General features: G+C 44.7%; 1 protein-coding gene across 1 annotated transcript in view; it reads left to right on the plus strand.

The window, feature by feature from the left end:
- Positions 1–8,118: 8,118 nt before the first annotated feature.
- The window catches only part of MRPS5 (mitochondrial ribosomal protein S5), a 200,997-nt gene continuing 188,330 nt past the window's right edge, over positions 8,119–20,785 (plus strand). Inside the window, exon 1 of the mRNA XM_063443662.1 lies at positions 8,119–8,214. Within this exon, the coding sequence (XP_063299732.1) occupies positions 8,166–8,214 (49 nt within the window). The 5' untranslated portion in view covers positions 8,119–8,165. The remainder of the gene's footprint in view (positions 8,215–20,785) is intronic.

Here is a 20,785-nt window from a genome sequence, read left to right on the forward strand (position 1 = left end):
CTATTCACCTCGATAGTTCAGACACATAACCCGACATGGGCTGATTGCCAGCAGTTATTAATGACTTTGTTTAACAATGAGGAAAGGACAAGGATTAACCAAGCGGCCATTAAAGCGCTAGAGGATAGAGCCCGTGCTTTGAATCAAGCCAATACAGCAGCATGGGCCGCAACACATTATCCTAACACCGATCCCGACTGGAATGTAAATGGTGCTGATATGGTTCAACTCAGAGCCTATAGAGACGCTATAATTGCTGGCATGAAAGCCGGAGGAAAGAAAGCCATTAATATGTCGAAGACAGTTGAGGTGATTCAGAAAAGTGATGAAGCGCCCAGTGTCTTTTATGACCGATTATTGGAGGCATACCGCTTGTATACCCCCTTTAATCCGGAAGACGCAGATAATTCCCGAATGGTGAACTCCGCCTTTGTCAGCCAAGCTTACGGAGATATTAAGCGCAAGCTACAGAAGTTAGAAGGGTTTGCAGGAATGTCTATCACCCAACTAATGGAGGTAGCGAATAAAGTGTATATGAATAGGGAAACAGAAAGTAAGAAAGAGGAAGAGCGCAAGATGCGTAGAAAGGCAGATATGCTAGCGGTAGCGATCGCAGGCGTAGATAGACGGGGCCCAGATAGAGGCGATAGTAAGTGGAATGAGGAACCTCTAAGTAGAAATCAGTGCGCATACTGTAGGGAAGAAGGGCATTGGAGAAATGAGTGTCCGCGAAGAGAACAGTATGAGAGAGACAGACCTCGGACAGGTTATGGAAACTTTAGAGGCAGAGCGAGAGGTAGAGGAGGCCCCGGAGGGAGTAATGGTAATAGAGGGAGCAATGGGAACAGAGGAAGTGTTAGGGAAGATAGGTATTTTCCAGCAGCGCAAAGGTCCCGCGATAGAGAAGGCAGGGACTTTGTAGGATTGGCTGACACGGTCATGGAGGACTATTGATACCGACCGGGCTCCATCCCCCTTGGTCGAGCGGAGCCTATGGTCGATGTATCAATAGGGGGAAAAAGGAGTGCGTTCATGATCGACACTGGTGCTGAACATTCGGTGGTGACTAATCTAGTTGCTCCTCCATCTGGAAGGACTATTACTGTAATAGGAGCAACTGGAAGAAGTGCTGAAAAACCGGTTCTTAAAAGTCGACTCTGTACATTGGGAGGCCACGTAGTAAAACATCAATTCCTTTATATGCCTGAATGTCCAGTCCAATTGCTGGGACGTGATATGCTATCTAAGTTACAAGCGCAGATTACGTTCCTACCAAATGGAACAACATCCTTAAAGTTTAATGGACCTTCAGGTATTATGACATTATCCGTACCAAAGGAAGAAGAGTGGCGACTTTATACAGCGTTGACTAGCCAAAACCCTAGGAGTGATGAGTCCTTATTCAACATACCAGGAGTTTGGGCAGAGAACAACCCACCAGGACTGGCCCGCAATATTCCACCTATTAAAATCGAACTAAAACTTGGGGTTTATCCAGTGAGCCTAAGACAATATCACATCCCGCAGAAGGCTAAGAAGAACATCCAATCTTATCTGGATAAGTTCATACGGTATGGTATCCTAAAATTCTGTACTTCCCCCTGGAACACCCCATTGCTGCCTGTTCAAAAGCCCGGTACAGATGAGTATCGACCTGTACAGGACTTGAGAGCAGTCAATGATGCGGTTGTTAGTATACATCCAGTTGTACCCAATCCATATAACCTGCTTGCTTTAATTCCGGGCGGGGCTACTTACTTTACAGTCTTAGACCTCAAAGATGCCTTCTTTTGCCTCCGAATTGCCGCAGAAAGCCAATGTATCTTCGCTTTCCAATGGGAAAACGCTGTAACGGGCTCAAAACGCCAAATTACCTGGACAAGACTGCCCCAAGGGTTTAAAAATTCACCTACCCTATTTGGTTCAGCTCTAAGTCAAGATCTACTGGATTTCGAGTCCATCCCAGGAGAGTGTGTATTGTTACAGTATGTAGATGACTTGTTGATAACAGCAGTTACAAAGGAAATATGTCAGCAAGCAACGCACGATCTACTACACATTCTCTGGAAGGCAGGATACAAGGTGTCTAGAAAGAAGGCTCAGTTGTGTTTGCCAACTGTCAAATATCTGGGATTCCATATCTCTGAAGGTCAAAGAATTATGGGGCCAGAGAGAAAAGAAGCTGTCTGCCAAATACCAATACCCAAGAATAGAAGACAAGTGCGAGAATTCTTGGGGGCAGCAGGCTTCTGTAGGATATGGATTCCCAGCTACGCGATACTGGCAAAACCTCTGTATGCAGCTATCAAAGGTACAGAGCACGACCCCTTCTTATGGACTCAAGAACAGCAAACGGCATTTGAAGATGTGAAGAAGGCTTTGATGAGTGCCCCAGCATTAGGTCTACCTGATCACACACGACCATTCTACCTGTATGTACATGAGCAAAGAAGAATGGCTGTGGGAGTATTGACACAGTACTTGGGATCATGGCAAAGACCTGTTGCCTACATGTCTAAGCAACTGGATGCAGTGGCCAGCGGACTTCCACCTTGTCTAAGAGCAGTAGCTGCAGCCGCCCTGCTAGTAGCTGAAGCCGATAAACTCACTCTGGGTCAAGAACTTTATGTACGAGTCCCACATGCAGTACAGACGTTGTTGGATTACAAAGGAAATCATTGGTTTAGTAACAGCCGTATGACCAAGTATCAAGCAATGTTGTGTGAAAACCCAAGAGTGCATTTAGAGACTGTAAACACCTTAAATCCAGCTACCCTTTTGCCACAACCTACTGAAAGTCAACATGATTGTTTGGAAGTAATGGATGAAGTATTTTCAAGTAGACCAGATCTTCGTGATTTTCCCATCCAGAACCCCGATGTTCAATATTACACCGACGGCAGTAGTTATGTGAAAGAAGGGATCCGCTATGCAGGATATGCAGTAACAACAATTGACAAGGTGATAGAAGCTCGGCCACTTGCGAAAGGAACATCAGCACAAAAGGCAGAATTGATAGCACTGACACGAGCGTTACAATTGGCTGAAGGTTTAAGAGTGAACATCTACACGGACTCCAAGTATGCGTTTTTAACCACTCATGCCCACGGAGCTTTGTATAAAGAAAGAGGACTATTGAATTCAGAAGGCAAAGAAATCAAGTATGCAGCTGAAATCCTACAACTATTGGAAGCAGTGTGGGAGCCGAAAGAAGTCGGTATCATACATTGTCGAGCGCATCTGAGAGGAGATGGTGATGTAACCAAGGGAAATCGGATGGCAGACAGTACAGCTAAGCGTGCCGCTGAATCGGGAAGACAGGAGTATGTGGGGCATATAGCTGCTCTTATACCAACTCCACTGTCTCAATGGACTCCAGTTTATACAGCTCAAGAAGAGGAGTGGTTAAAGACTGAACCTGGAAAGTATTTGGAGAACAAATGGTATCAGTTAGAAGATGGAAGAATAGTCATTCCAGCATCACTAGCGGTAGAAATTGTCCAAAATTACCACAACGGGACACATTCTGGGAGAGACAGCACAGAAGAATCTCTCAGAAAACATTTCTACATACCAAGATTGTCCAACTTGACTCAGGCCATTGTACGAAGATGTGTAACGTTTGCTAAAAATAATGCAAGGCAAGGACCAGTAAAGCCACCAGGAGTCCAGTTTATGGGGGGACTCCCCATGTCCGATTTACAAATTGACTATACAGTGATGCCTAAATCGGGTGGACATCGTTACCTGCTGGTAATTGTGTGTACCTATTCAGGCTGGGTAGAAGCATGTCCTACTCGTACAGAGAAAGCAGGAGAAGTTGTGAGATTCCTGTTACGAGAAATAATACCCCGATATGGACTACCCTGCTCTATAGGATCGGACAATGGTCCAGCTTTTGTTCATCAGTGCCTACAACAACTGACTCATATGCTTGGTATAAAGTGGAGGCTTCATACGGCATATAGACCCCAGAGTTCTGGTAAGGTAGAGAGAATGAATAGAACTATTAAGAATCAGTTGGCTAAAATGTGTCAGGAAACCCAACTTAAGTGGAACGTTCTCTTACCCATAGCTTTATTGCGAATCCGCAGTACACCTACCAGAAGGATGGGCCTCTCTCCTTTTGAAATCATGTATGGGCGACCACCTCCCGTACTTGGTAACTTAAGGGGGGATTTGAGTCAGTTGGGAGAAGGAATTACCCGGCAGCAGGTTGTAGAGTTGGGTAAGACTATGGAGGAGGTACAGAAATGGGTACAAGATAGATTACCTGTGAATATTTATCCCCCAGTTCATAGTTACCACCCAGGAGACCAAGTGTGGATGAAAAAGAGTGGAATAATGTACCGTTAGGGCCCAAGTGGAGAGGTCCTTATGTTGTTCTTTTGTCTACCCCTACAGCGATAAAAGTAGCCGAAGTGACTCCGTGGATACATCACTCCAGGGTTAAACCAGCAGCAGTCGATTCTTGGCAAGTTACAGCAGATCCAGAGAATCCCTGCAAGATCCGGTTAAAACGCACGACTCGTCGGAGTGACGAGGAACTTTGTGGATTACAAAATTTTATTTGTTTCAGAGATTTGGTACGTGAGTGAGAAGGCCATAATAAAGCCTGTCCGCCCACCGACGTATAGTATATAAGCCAGGGAAAGTCTCGAAGGGACTCCTGTGAAGACGAGCAGAACTCCATTCCCTGCAGCCCTTACATCCTGGAAGCTGAGGTGCCTTCGCACGGACGAAGACTGAGGATGACGACGAAAGATGTGTTTTTAATAATGTTTATTTATGTGTATTTTTATATTCAGGAAGGTAGAGGTACCGACACTCCTAGCTGTGAGGTATGCATTAAGACTACAAGAACAGGTAACCATATTTCCCAAACGCTAATTTGGCATTCACAATACGAGTGTAAAGGAGATGTATCAAGATGTAGATACCTAAATATAGAATATAGTGTGTGCCATTAAGGAGTAGGAGAACCTAGGTGCTTCAGTCCGGAGTATCAACCTCGTACAATTTGGTTGACTCTCAGGAATGGAGATCCTCAGGGGACCCTAATTAACAAGACAGTATTAGAATCCGTACATTCTTTGGGTGTTCTGCTATTTGATGCGTGTAAGGCGATATCAAGTGGTAGAAAGCCGTGGAATGTATGTGGGGATCTTAGATGGGAGAGGACGTATGGGTCTAACGATAAATATATTTGTCCCAGTAGTAAAAATAAATATGTGAGTCCTAGATGCCCAAATAGAGACTATAACTTTTGCCCATATTGGTCTTGTGTGGGGTGGGCAACTTGGGGACAGACAGTAGACAAGGACATGATTGTGACTAAGTTGCCTACCAGCCCATATTGTAAGTCTATGGAATGCAACCCAGTCCATATACTTATAAATAACCCCGACAAGTTCTTAGACAAGTATGGAAATTTATTTGGGTTTCAAATATATGGGACGGGTTTAGATCCTGGGACAGTATTGTTTATAGGGATAGAGACTGATACGGTATCCTCCCAAACTCATCAAGTATACCATTCCTTTTATGAAGAGATGAGTATAGATAATAAGATCCCCCATAATGCTAAAAACCTGTTCATTGATTTAGCCGAAAGTATTGCCGGTAGTCTTAATGTTACCAACTGCTATGTGTGTGGAGGTACTAACATGGGAGACCAATGGCCTTGGGAAGCAAAGGAGGTAATGTCCGGTTCTGAGGCAGTTGACCAATTAATATCTACACAAGCCGATTATCATATGAGTGTTAGAGGTAAATCTGAGTGGAGATTAAAGACCTCCATCATAGGTTATGTTTGCATAGCGAGGAAAGGAATGATGTATAATACTTCTGTAGGAGAATTAACTTGTCTAGGGCAAAAAGCTTATGATGATGATACAAAGAATACAACTTGGTGGTCGGCTTCAAATGTCTCAGAACCATCTAACCCGTTTGCTAGATACGCCAATTTAAAGGATGTGTGGTTTGATCTATCCATCACATCTACCTGGAGAGCCCCAGCAAATTTGTACTGGATCTGTGGTAAGAAAGCCTATTCGGAGTTGCCACAGGACTGGGAAGGGGCATGTGTGTTGGGTATGCTCAAACCATCCTTCTTCTTGTTACCTATTGAAACAGGTGAGACTTTAGGTGTTAAAGTGTATGATGTGAATCATAGGAAGAAAAGGGGACCCATAGAGATAGACGCCTGGGAAGATAATGAATGGCCTCCCCAGCGTATTATAGATTATTATGGGCCAGCCACGTGGGCAGAAGATGGTACCTTTGGTTATAGAACCCCTATTTATATGCTCAACCGTATTATACGATTACAGGCGGTGGTTGAGATTATTACTAACGAGACATCACAAGCGCTCAATCTTCTAGCGAAGCATAATACCAGGATGAGGACAGCAGTCTACCAAAATAGATTAGCCTTGGATTACCTTTTGGCAGTAGAGGGAGGTGTATGTGGGAAGTATAACCTGAGCAATTGCTGTCTTCAAATAGATGACGAAGGGCAAGCAATAGCTGAGCTTACTAGCCATATGGTTAAACTAGCGCATGTGCCTACTCAGGTATGGAAAGGGTACAATCCAAGTAGTTGGTTTGGTAGCTGGTATGAGTGGTTTGGAGGGCTTAAGGCAGTGGTAGGTGGAGTCCTACTGATTTTAATGTTGTGTCTACTCCTGCCGTGTCTTATACCCTTAGTAGTTAGGTCTGTGCAAAGCCTGATAGAAAATATAGCAGAGAGGAAGGCTGTTGCACAGATAATGGCAATATATAAATATAAGGCTCTAGATCAGGGAGAACCAATGCAGGTAACTTGCGGTGTATGCAAACCAAGGTTAAGTGATGCCTCAAGTAATTGTGAAATATCAAGAGGCATCAAAGGGGGGAATGTGGTGGAATCTCGGTAAAAATAAATTTAGTAGGCCGAGATTACCACGTGGCATGTGTACGTGCATATGCTGACGTATCGATCAGTTGGTTGCACGAGGCAAGATACGATCAGTAGTGTACGGAGCATGTGCAAGAATACAGGATGTAGTATTCCCCTCCTCCATTGTGCTGGACAGGCCATGCGGTCAAGAGGGAAGTTAATTCTTATTTGTATTGATTGGTCAAGAGAATGTGCGGGTGGAGCTTAATATGGGAGGAGTTATGTGCCTATATAAGGAGCCTGCACTATTGTCCGGGGCTCAGAACTTGCTGTATTTTGGTGACGTTAGTCCCTCTGAGTCCCGATCGGTGATCCAATAAAGAATCTCTTCCTTCCTGAAGAAACCTGTGTCCATCTCTCTGTGCTTTGCTTCCGTCAGTTTCTCCGGTATCAAATGTAAACACTGTAATTTCTCTGAAAATACAGTGTTTACATCAGATTGCCTGCAGGGAGCTATAGATAATACCTGAACAACTACATTAAGCTGTAGTTGTTCAGGTGACTATAGTGTCCCTTAAAGGCCCAATATAGTTAGGATGTATTGACACATCGTAAGGTCGTGAAAGTGTTAATTTTTTTGTTCATTTTATGATTGTTGTTCAGTAAATAATCAATTTCAAGAAAAAGAAGCTGGAGGAACAGGAAGCCAACCTAAATGAAAAATTAGCTGAATAAGTAGCAAACTTTAGCCTTAGATTTTATTTTTTTGGACAAGCTTTATTTTCCTTTGGATAGGACACCAACTTCAACCTATAAGAAGGTGGATAAACAATTAGCTAACTTCGATATCATACATGCTTGTGTAAAAATCAGGTGTTTAACCTGTCACTTTGTCTAATTCCATTCACAAGCACATCCCATAGACATAGAAACATCTTAGCCAGTTATTGCCCTTTTTAAAAATGGCCGCCGTGGTCTCCCATTCATGTTTTCCGGTTTACGACACGTGACCAAAGACGCCGCACCGCTCCTGTGGTCCCATGCTTGAATCTCCCTGACAGGGTATAAGGGTCCTTTCACGTTAAGGACCCATTTACAGGCTGTCAAAAGAAAGCCCGAACGAAAAATAATAACACCAACACACTACTTTTGCCTGAAACTATTCAGCAGACTATATTAGTGTTTGTAAAACTGTACGATTTCAACATCCTCGTTTTATATACCCTAAGCCGCGAGTTTACTGATAATATCGGAACAGGCAGCTCTCGGGACACCCCGGGTAGAGATGGCGGCGCTCAGATTGTGTAGTGGTGTCCTCCGCATTGCTTACAGAGGTGAGAGATCTCTTTAATGTCACCATAAAGCTGAATGCACTGAATTAATGTCATTCCAAGGACTCTGGTCTGTGTCATTAGCTGCATCATGGCTTTCCTTTGAGATGTCACTGTCTTTAATTAACTCATTTTTTTTGAGGAGTATTGCAAGGAGACACATTTTCTATTACTTTCTGTTTCTAACCACAAAGCAGGTCGTGGAGTTGCAGGATGTAAACTAGAGTGGTACTTTAAATTCCAGGGCAATAAAAGGATATGCCTAAAACATAATGGGGTCTACGTTGTGATGTTTGTGTATAAGGAAATGCAAAACATTAACATCTATTAATTTCCTTCTAACTTGCTGTCAAGAAATCCTGTTGCAATTGATGCCAATGGGCTTGGGGTCTGTGGAGGATTGAGTGGTCTAGTTTGGGCTTGCATAGATCACCATGGTTTAATTTCACACATGAAACTTTCTGGCACATGAAGAGAAAAAACTGTTGTGATGAGAATGTAATAGTTTAAAGGGACACTCCAGGCACCCAGACCACTTCTGCCCATTGGAGTGGTCTGGGTGCCAACTCCCACTACTCTTAACCCTGCAACTGTAATTATTGCAGTTTTTTATAAACTGCCATTATTACATTGCAGGATTAACGCCACTCTACTAGACAGCCACTAGAGGGCACTTCCTGATTCATAGCAAAGATTTTCTTTGCTAGAGCGTCGCTGGACGTCCTCACGCTGTGTGAGTACCTCCAGCGTTGCTCAATTCCCCATAGGAAAGCAGTGAAAATCTTTTTCAATGCTTTCCCATGGGGAGACCTAATGGGCATTCGCAGCAATGCCGCGCATGCGCATTAGGTTTCCTCAGCCGGTGGGCGGGATCAGTCTCGCACACCGGCTGACGTGATTACTGGGAGGAGCAACGCCGACCCGAAACCACTGCCGAGGGACATCGGCGGGGTCTTAGGTAAGTGACCTGAAGGGGTTTTCACCCCTTCAGCTACCGGTAATGGGAGGTGGGAGGGAGAGGGTACCTGCAGTGCCAGGAAAAGGGATTGTTTTCCTGGCACTGGAGTTTGCCTTTAAAGCAGCGCTGTCTTGGCCGAATCAAAAAGGCTGAAAGCGGCGGGTGGGGCCCTAAAAGATAATGGGGGACCTACTGTCCTCCCCCCGGACGCCACCCCTGAGCGGCGGTTGGGGGCCCTAAATAACAATAAGGAGGACACCTGTGGGTCACACACACACACACACACACACACACACGTAATTACTTTATTTAAATCCACCCAGGCTCCTTACTTCTGCAGAACTGGAGTGGATATGCTTTCCCTGAAGTCCAGTGTGGCTGCTGTCATCTCCCTACTCAGCTTCCTCTCACGCACTATTTAGTGTGCCGGAGTGATGTCATAACCCAGGTCCCGGCATCACTACAAGCCGAGGGAGCAGAACAGGGAGATTATAGCTCCATTGCTGCGGCATTAAGTCATCCGTACGCCCGTCTTCCTCTGATCTCCATTACCCGGCCGCTCCCTCAGCTCTCCATGGGCTGGCCGCCTCCCTTCCTCTCTCAGCAATAAATGAGCTGGCCGCCCCACTCCCTCTGTCAGCCGCCTGCCTCCCTCCCTCTCACAGCTCTCCATGAGCTGGTCTCCCTCCCTTATGTCTCAATGAGCCAGCTGCCTCCCTCAGCCATCCATGATCCGACTTCACGCCTCTGCTCTCAGGAAGCCTGTTACCTCGGGGGCTAAACAGGCTCACAAATCCCAGGTGCCAGGACAAATTTCCTGGTCACCATGGTGACCTGGCACCGGGGGTTTGTCGAACCCTGTCCTATGGTGACACATTACACGAGGAAAAGAAAGAAATGCCTGTAGAAAATATCAAAGTTAATTACTATAGCATTAGTAATACAAACCAGTATTCCTAATGCTATAGTTTTGCTGTCCTTTGTTAAATACAAGTGTGTCCCTTACCATAAAAACTAATAAAATAAAGGAATTACTTAAATTTTTCCAGAGCTGATACTCCCTTGGTGGTGCTTATCTCTCTTCCTCCCTCAACATTTTCGAGGAGGCCTGGTCTCCTCCGCAATGGTCCACTCCAATTCTCCATATGGAGGAGCATTGGGAACATGGCATGCATTAGTGCCGTATGCGCAGTCAACCTTTTCCCATAGAAAAGCACTGTATACAAAGCTTTGCTATTGGTTTCCGTGTCAAGTGACAGTTTTACTTGGTCAGTACAGCGGAAGTGCCTCTAGTGGCTGTCAGTATGACAGCTACTAGATGTGTATTTAACCATGCAATGTAGACATTGCATTTCTTTATTTTATTTTTGAAACTGCAATGTCTGACATTGTGGAGTTAAAAGAACAGGCTCCCCTTATTGAGATAAAGTGGTCTCGGTGACTATAGCAAGGTTCGACAAATCCCAGGTCGCCATAGCGACTAGAAATTTCGCCCTGGTGCCTGGGTTTTGCCAGCTCTCTAGTTAGTGTGGCCGTCGAGGGAGATTTGACGGCGGCCGTCACGTGGAACATTAAAGGCATCCGGCCGCCCTGAGGAGCATGGAGGCGGGTGGAAGCCCGCAGTAGCATTGTGGGCGGGGCGCCAGGGAGCAGTACTCTGCCTGCAGCTGCTCCCTCGCGCTGTCTAATGGTGTCGAGAGTAGGGATCGACCGATTATCGGTTTTACCGATATAATCGGCCGATATTCGGTATTTTCGGCAATATCGGTATCGGCCAATAGGGATACCGATATTGCCGATAATATAGAACAGGACCGCCAGGCTCATTACAAGCCCGGCGGTCCTGGGGGGGCGGGCAGCAAGCGTTTACTCACCTCCCAGCAGCTCCTCCAGCTCCCCAGTGTAAATCTCGCGAGACCCGCGGCCAGCTCTGACGGCCGTGGGTCTCGCGAGATTTACACTGGGGAGCTGGAGGAGCTGCTGGGAGGTGAGTAAACGCTTGCTGCCCACCCCACTTCCCTCCCCTCCCCTCCCCCAGCTAAGCCAATGCCACTGGACCACCAGGGATTAACATATCCCCCCTCCCTGGCAAGGCAACAAAAAAATAAACGATAATAATTAAATATATATATAAAAAATAATTATATAAATAATAATATAAAAATTAAAAAAAATTTTTTAATAAAAAATGCCCCCTCACACACACACACTATTATTATACACATACACTACACAAACACACTGTGTATATAATGCAGTGTGTTTGTATAGTGTGTGTGTATATATAATGCACACTACACAAACACACTGTATTATATACACACACACACACACTATACAAACACACTGCATTATATATATATACACACACACACACTGCATTATATATATACACACACACACACACTGCATTATATACACACACTACATTATATATACACAAACACACTGCATTTTATACACACACTGCATTATATATACACACACACACACTGCATTTTATACACACACACACTGCATTTTATACACACACACACTGCATTTTATACACACACACACTGCATTTTATACACACACACACACTGCATTTTATACACACACACACACTGCATTTTATACACACACACACACTGCATTTTATACACACACACACTGCATTTTATACACACACACACTGCATTTTATACACACACACACACTGCATTTTATACACACACACACTGCATTTTATACACACACACACTGCATTTTATACACACACACACTGCATTTTATACACACACACACACTGCATTTTATACACACACACACTGCATTTTATACACACACACACTGCATTTTATACACACACACACTGCATTTTATACACACACACACTGCATTTTATACACACACACACTGCATTTTATACACACACACTGCATTTTATACACACACACTATACAAACACACTGCATTTTATACACACACACTATACAAACACACTGCATTATATACACACACACACTATACAAACACACTGCATTATATACACACACACACTATACAAACACACTGCATCCACTACACATACACTGCATCCACTACACACACTGCACAAACACTGCATCCACTACACACACATACACAGCTCCCCTGTCTAAACACACTGCATCCACTACACGTGGCATGTATATTTTGTGCATTTACCTTTAGAAATAGTTTTTTATTTTCCAAAATGGTAAATGTACAGAATATCGGCAAATTATATCGGCTATCGGCCTGAAAGTTCACAGAATATCGGTATCGGCTCTAAAAAATCAATATCGGTCGATCCCTAGTCGAGAGCCGGAATATGACATCATTACAGAGCGCAAAGGAGCAGAGAGGAGCTACAGGTAGAGTTCTGCTCCTTCGCAAGCAGGAGGAAAGCAGCCCCACTGGACCCCAGGAAAGACCCACTCAGCTCTCCCAAAGGTAGGGAGGCTGAGTGGGTTTCAATTAAAACAAAAGTTTATGTGTGTTTAATTCGTCAAGAGAGTGTGTGTGTGTGTGTTTAGGTATCTGCCCCCTCCAATTGTATGAGGAAGGTGTTTTTACTCACCCTTTTTCCCCATTTTCTCACGCCGTGCCAGTTTCGCCATGGCTGGTACCATCAATTTTTATGATCTCGGCTAAGCCAATGTTTTCCCTTAGGAAAGCATTGGGAGGATTGTTTGCATGTGCAGCAAATGTACCAATCTGCATCTCATCATAGAAATACATTAAATTAATGAATCTCTATGAGGAACATTCAGCGCCTCCATGCAGAGCTTGGAGACACTGAACCTGGGTGCTGCACGTGGTGCAGCAGTGACTCAGGACTCTCTAGTGGCCATCTGAGTAACTGTCACTAGAGGTGTTAGTAAGCAGCAATATAAACTCTGCCTTTTCGCAGAAAAGGCAGTGATTACACTGAAAAGCTTGCAAGGACAGGCTATAGACACCAGAACAACTACATCAAGCTGTAGTGGTTCTGGTGACTATAGGGTCCCTTTAAGAATTGCATTTTTTCATTGAAAATGACTGGCTCCTAACGGGATCGACCGATATTGATTTTTTAGAGCCGATACCGATAATCTGTGAACTTTCAGGCCGATAACTTGCCGATATTCTGTACATTTACCATTTTGAAAAAATAAACTATTTCTAACGGTAAATGCACAAAATATACATGCCACATGTAGTGGATGAAGTGTATTTAGACAGGGGAGCTGTGTGTATTTGTGTAGTGTGTATAGTGAATGCAGTGAGTGTTTGTGTAGTGTGTATAGTGAATGTAGTGTGGGTATAGTGAATGTAGTGTGTATAGTGAATGTAGTGTGGGTAAAGTGAATGCAGTGTGTGTTTGTGTAGTGTGTGTATATCATGCAGTGTGTGTTTGTGTAGATAATGTAGTGTCTGTGTATGTATGTAATGCAGTGTGTGTGTATGTATGTAATGCAGTGTGTGTGTATGTATGTAATGCAGTGTGTGTGTATGTATGTAATGCAGTGTGTGTGTATGTATGTAATGCAGTGTGTGTGTATGTATGTAATGCAGTGTGTGTGTATGTATGTAATGCAGTGTGTGTGTATGTATGTAATGCAGTGTGTGTGTATGTATGTAATGCAGTGTGTGTGTATGTATGTAATGCAGTGTGTGTGTATGTATGTAATGCAGTGTGTGTGTGTGTGTATGTATGTAATGCATTGTGTGTTTGTGTAGTGTGTGTGTATGTAATGCAGTGTGTGTGTATGTAATGCAGTGTGTGTTTGTGTAGTGTGTGTATGTATGTAATGCAGTGAGTATTTGTGTAGTGTGTGTGTATGTAATGCTGTGTGTGTGTATGTATGTAATGCAGTGAGTATTTGTGTAGTGTGTGTGTATGTGTGTGTATGTAATGCTGTGTGTGTGTGTATGTATGTAATGCAGTGAGTATTTGTGTAGTGTGTGTATGTAATGCAGTGTGTGTGTGTGTGTTTGTGTAGTGTGTGTGTGTGTATGTAATGCAGTGTGTGTGTGTGTTTGTAGTGTATTTATGTATGTAATGCAGTATGTGTGTGTGTGTGTTTGTGTAGTGATGTATGTAATGCAGTGTGTGTGTGTTTGTGTAGTGTGCATGTATGTAATGCAGTGTGTGTAGTGTGTTTGTGTAGTGATGTAATTTGTGTTAAATGGGGGGGGGATTTTTTTATGTTAATTTTTTTTTATATATCTAAATTGTGTTTTTTTTTTTTTTTTTCTTTTAGTCCCCCCTCCCTGCTTCTTACCGGTGGTTTGTTAAGTCCTGGGGGGTCCAGCAGCAAGCGCTGACTTACCTCCCAGCAGCTCCTCCAGCTCCCCAGTGTAAATCTCGCTGCACTTAGTGCCGCATGGAGCATTGCCATGGTAACCCGTGGCAACGCTCTGCGGCCGCGGGTCTCGCGAGATTTAGACATGGAGTTGCTGGGAGGGTAAGTCAGTGCTTGCTGCCGGCCCCCCCAGGACCGCCGGGCTTGTAATGATGTGTGTGTTTCTGTCAAACACACACACCATGACAGAAAGGCAGACACACACCCCATGACAGACAGGCAGACGCGCAGACACACATACACACATACAGACCCCATGACAGGCAGACGCGCACACACACACCATGGCAGACACACATTGTCACGTATTTATCTGCACATAAAAATGTGGTTAATGGCATTTACTGTCCTGACAGGAAAAGTTGTGCCGAGCAACATTACCGTCCTGACAGGAAAAGTTGTGCCGAGCAGCAATTATGCAAATAGTCATCTGATAATTGCCTTTGGGGTCAAAGACCGGTTACAGCCAATCGGATCCACAGGAGGGGTATTTAGGCCTGGTTCTTCTCTTGCTCATTGCCCTGTCGCGGTTTCATGCCTAGGGTCATCCGAGAGTGCGTTCCTGATCTTGATTTTCTGGTATTTGACTTTGGCTTTGTTTTGACTTCCCTGATATCTGGTATACTTGACTTTTGGCTTTCCCTCATCTTTGTGTCTGATTCTGTGTCCCTGACCTTGGCAAGTTTTTTGACTATTCTTGGAGACGTTAAGACCGTCCATTCTAAGGTCCGGTTATACGTTATCCTTAGTCCTAGGTGTGACACAGTACTGCGTGCTGGATCAACTTGTAATCCTGACACACATACACACCCCCCCATGGCAGGCAGATGCGCGCGCGCACACACACAGCCATCATGACAGACAGACAGACACTCACACTGACCCACACATTATTGCATGTTTCAATAAAATCAGCTTACCTTGGGAAAACAACATAATAGAGAGCTTTTTAATCTGTAGGGGTTAACCCTTCTTTTAATAAATTTAGAAGAATGGGAACAAAATGCCCTATCCAAATAGGTTTCTTATTAAGTTTAAACATACACTGACAGGCACACACACACCATTTACACTTAACCCCCACTCGTCGCCCATGGGTGTGGGCAGGGGGGAAGACAATAGGTCCCTATTTTCATTTAGGAGCCCCACCGCCGCTCAGGGGTGCAGGGCTGGGGGGGTGGGGGGAGGATGACAATAGGTGTCCCCCTTATTGTAATTTAGGGCTACCACCCACCGCTCATTGGTGGGGCCCGGGGGGGGGGGGGGGGGGAAGGACAATAAGTCCTGCTTATTGTAATTGCCGCTCAGGGGTGGAGGCCAGGGGAGGATACTAGGTCCACCCCGCATTTTCATTTAGGGCTGCCGCTCAAGGACCCCCTATTTTCACCTAAGGACCCACCCATCGCTCACAGGTGGGGCCCGGGGGGGGGGGGGGGGATGATAGGTAGAACGATTGGTCCCCCCATTGTCATTTAGGGCCCCCACCCGCTGTTCAGAGGTGGGGGCTTGGGTGCTAGTAATAGGCCCCACGTTCAGTTTAAGAGCCCCCACTTTGTTCCTCCGCTGGTCATAGATGGTCAGGTGTAGTCCCTACTTTGTCTTACCGGTATGTTTTAAAGAAAACTAGAGCAGATAGGAAGAAATGAAGAACAGAACCTGACTGAGGGAGAGAAGAGGAATCGATTAAAGAAAGCTAAGTTCGGCATTACAGTGCCGCTTTAAGTATCATATGAGATGCACGCCCAATATTCCGTCACACCAATCAGATTGTCCTGTCAGGTAACTGGCATTACATATAACCAGTAAGAAGCCTTGTAGAGAGAATTGGTTAATTGAGGGATAATTAACCCTTGCATTACATTTAGTACATTGAATTAACCCATGCATGACCATTAGTTACGTGAAACTAGCCGATAACAGACTGAATGATTTTCAAGGAGCAGAAGTAGGCCTCTACCAAGACCTGTCACCCATCACGCTGGAGGCCCGCAGGGCGCTCAGGCCTGTGACCCAACTTCTGAAAAGCCGCAACATTCCATATTAATGGGGTTTCCCCTTTAGCCTGTTGGCCCGACATGAAAATGAGTGGATCCCCGTGCGATGGCCGGATGAGGTGCCGGTATTCTTGAGGAGACTGACCCTGCAGCCCACAGATGTGGTAGATTGGATCCTGCGACCGCTAGAACCGCACCCTGGCCCACTGGCACAAAGAGCCGCACGACGACTGCACACAGACCCCGCAACCCGGCTCACAAGCCGATTAAACAGGATGCCACCGCGGCAAGCTACTTGAAGATCCCCTCGGCTGGCAGCAAAGGGACATCGACGAGACTAAGATCAACTCAGTTAAGTATTTCTTACCTTACCCTGACATACACCGACCTATACCCTAAGACTGTTGACTTATCCCATCCGAGACTCCCCTCATTACTGGACAAGATGGCGAGGACTGATTCCCCATAGACTGCTGCCACATAACCGCCAATGCATCCCCTACCTAACGGAACCGAAGGCGCCTACTCACCGACGAGGGATTGACACCATGGCCCCACTGTACAGGGGATGCTGGACGCTTCTTGGGGAGGGGGGTGAGAGGAGGGAGAGTAACCTCACCACATGGTGCTGAAGAGACACAATACCCAGATTACTAACAACCAGATATACAATAGCAAACATGTACTCCCCGAACTCGGGACAGGCCACCTTCGTCCGCAGAACGCTGAGGAGGCTGGCCAAATTCATGGAAGGAGTTCTGATACTGGGAGGCGACCTGAATGTCCCGCTGGACCCTTTGGTTGACATATCCATGGGACGGAGCAGTATACCAGACTCGACCTTGAAAACTATCCAAAAGTCCCTCAGAACCCTTAGACTACTAATTATTCTGGGGGGAGCCAAGGTAATTCTAGCATCACAACCACTAAACCACACTGTAGAGGTTATGGGGCTTCTAGTTCTAGACAGATAGAAAATAGGTTGGTTTAGCAAGTGAATTGTCAGACCATTTTAATGCTATGTTAAAACAATTCAGAAGTTTAATTATGTTCTAAGGTTATTTTGAGGAAATTGCTTGACTGATATAAAGATTGTGATCAGATAAAATAAAATAAATTATGCTCTTGGCAGAAATGTTTTCTTTCTTTCTGTGTTCTCTTTTATAATTTCACACTCAGCTAGCTTCACATTTAGGTATAAAAATTGCATGGTACCTTGTTAAATTGATGTAATTTGTTTACGAATGTTTTCAAACTACTTATGCAATTCACAAACAGTTGCAAAGGTTTGTTGATCTAACTATAGTAGATAAAATTGTATTTCTGTTAGACATGCACCTTATATATTAGTGTTCGATCCACCTATAATTTTAAAGTGACACTCTACTGCCACCCCCCCACCCCCCACTATTTAGTAGATATGCTTTCAATTAAAACATGCATTTGGTTATATCCAAAAACAGCTTGCAAAAGCTGCAGATCTCTTCTCTGCAGCCTTTGCAATCACTTCATCTTTTCCCTGGCATACAGTCTGTGCTAGGGAAATGACCAATCAGATGTAGCCAGCGACGTAGAAGTAAAATTAGCCCTGTGGAGCTGTAGCAGAGTGTGCCTGCTGCCACTCACATTAGCTCAAGGGAGCAAACAGAATCTGGAAGATGACAGCCAGGGAGGTGTTACTATAGTTATTTATTAAGGTGCTGATTTTAAATAGAAATCAGGCTGAGTTGCTTTCTATTTGTGGAGTTTTCCTTTAAATAAAGCCATTTACCTTGCCTTTTATCCCAGGCATACACATTTTGAGCCCGGGCACCACTCCTCCATTGTTGATGATCCCAGCCAAATCAATGCTTCTCTAGAGAGACGCAAAGGAGACACCTGCAACGCATGTGCGGCAATCGCAGCACTACATCTTCTCATAGAGAGGCATTTTAACAATGCTTCTCTATAGGGAGCATTCTGCATCTATATACAGTCCGTAAAGACCTGCGAATGTTGGTCCTGCAAAGATAGCAGGACTGTAATAGGAAGAGTCTTTAGTGGCTTTCTGAGTGATAGTCACTAGAGGTGTTCTTAATTACTTTGACATGTAATTAGTGCATAATAATAAGTCCATGTTAAAAATGTTGAGGTTTTATTGCAATCACACATCAGAATTATGTAATTTCCTATGAAAATGGAACTCACAGTACCCCATTTTAATAACCAGAGTATGGGTTGTCTGCTTTTGAAAATGGTCTATCATAATCTTTGAAACTTTATTTCCCAGGCTGCCATATTATCTCAAAGACAACATGGCCCCAGAAAAACATGTTAAATCTCCATGTATGAAGAGTAATATGGGCTTTTCCCACATTTGCCCTGTAACTTTACAAAACCACATAAAACCTGCATATGGGGGTATTTGTACTCGTGAGACATCACCGAACACATACGAATGTTCCATCACAGTAAAACGGATAAGGATGATGACATAAACATTGAAAGTACAGTGTTTGTGTGAAAAATGTAAAAAGAAAATATAAAACACTAAATTTGGACAGGTGTTGTGATTAGCTAAAAAAAATGGACATACTCTTTTTGGAATACCCTGGGTTCTCATCTTTCGCAAATGGTATGCCATGAACGGAGTACTGTATTTTTTGCTCCATAAGACGCACCTAGTTTTTAGAGGAGGAAACCCAGAAAAAATAATATTCGGAATAAACCATCCCATAGTGTTTCTTAACACCCCCCTTCCCTGTCCCATAGTGATCTTTAACCCCCCTTCCCTGTCCCATAGTGATCTTTAAACCCCCCTCCCCTGTCCCATAGTGATCTTTAAACCCCCCTCCCCTGTCCCATAGTGATCTTTAAACCCCCCTCCCCTGTCCCATAGTGATCTTTAAACCCCCCTCCCCTGTCCCATAGTGATCTTTAAACCCCCCTCCCCTGTCCCATAGTGATCTTTAAACCCCCCTCCCCTGTCCCATAGTTATCTTTAAACCCCCCTCCCCTGTCCCATAGTGATCTTTAAACCCCCCTCCCCTGTCCCATAGTGATCTTTAAACCCCCTCCCCTGTCCCATAGTGATCTTTAAACCCCCCTCCCCTGTCCCATAGTGATCTTTAAACCCCCCTCCCCTGTCCCATAGTGATCTTTAAACCCCCCTCCCCTGTCCCATAGTGATCTTTAAACCCCCCTCCCCTGTCCCATAGTGATCTTTAACCCCCCCTCCCCTGTCCCATAGTGATTTTTAACCCCTCTTCCCTGTCCCAAAGTGTTATTATCCCCCCCTACCCTTGTCCAATACTGTTCTCCTCCCCTCATCCCATAGTGTTCTTCCCCCCCCCCCTCCCCTTGTCCAATAGTGTTCTCCCCCCCCTCCCCTTGTCCCGTAGTGATCTTTCCCTCCCATAGTATCTTCCCCTTGCCCCATAGTGTCCCTTATTTACTAACCAATATTGTAGTGTGGGCCGGCAGAACAGCGGTACAGGAACTTAAATTTCAGTTTCCGGTTTCAGGCCGGAATGAAAGGAAGTGTGTACACTGAGTGCACACTTCCTTTCAGTCTGGCCGGAAACTGAAATTTAAGTTCCTGTACTGCGGTGCGCGCTGTTCTGCCGGCCCACGCTACAATACAGGTAAGTAAGCTACACATTCGCTCCATACAGCCATTGGATGTACTTGTCCATCTTGGGACAAATGACTTGGCTTGCAATGAGGTTTCAGAGGTTAAGGAAGTTTTTAGTGTTTTTGCCAATGATATACGGCAGGTTGCTTCCACACTGTCATTCCCTGAAGTTCTGCCTGTGCATAACACTCAGAACGACAGGCGGATGCGTATTAGGGACTTTAACTTGAGGCTTGGTGAATAGAGCAAGGATTTGGCTTTATTTCTCATGGTAGCTCTGTTTGGAATGGAAATAAACTGTACAAAAAAGATGGTTTGCATCTTTCTCAAAAGGAACAAATGTTCTCAGTGAGCAGTTCAGAGGTTTTGCTAGGGTGTATTTAAACTAGGAGGGGGGGGGGGGCAAAAGGGTGATAGAACATCAATCCAATTGTCCCCCAAAACAAGGACAGAAGGTGCCTGTAGCAAGTGTGTTAAAATATGATAAGCTTAGAGTCATGTCTACAAATGCTCGCAGTTTAGGAAATAAGATCCATGAACTTGTGTAGATTTAGTCGCTGTTACTGAGACATGGTATAATGAGAAAAATGACTGGGACATAGCAATACCAGGGTACTCTTTATATAGAAAAGACAGGGAAGGCAAGAAAGGGGGAGGG

This window comes from Pelobates fuscus, chromosome 2 (assembly GCF_036172605.1).
Source record: "Pelobates fuscus isolate aPelFus1 chromosome 2, aPelFus1.pri, whole genome shotgun sequence".
Classification (NCBI taxonomy): Eukaryota; Metazoa; Chordata; class Amphibia; order Anura; family Pelobatidae; genus Pelobates; species Pelobates fuscus.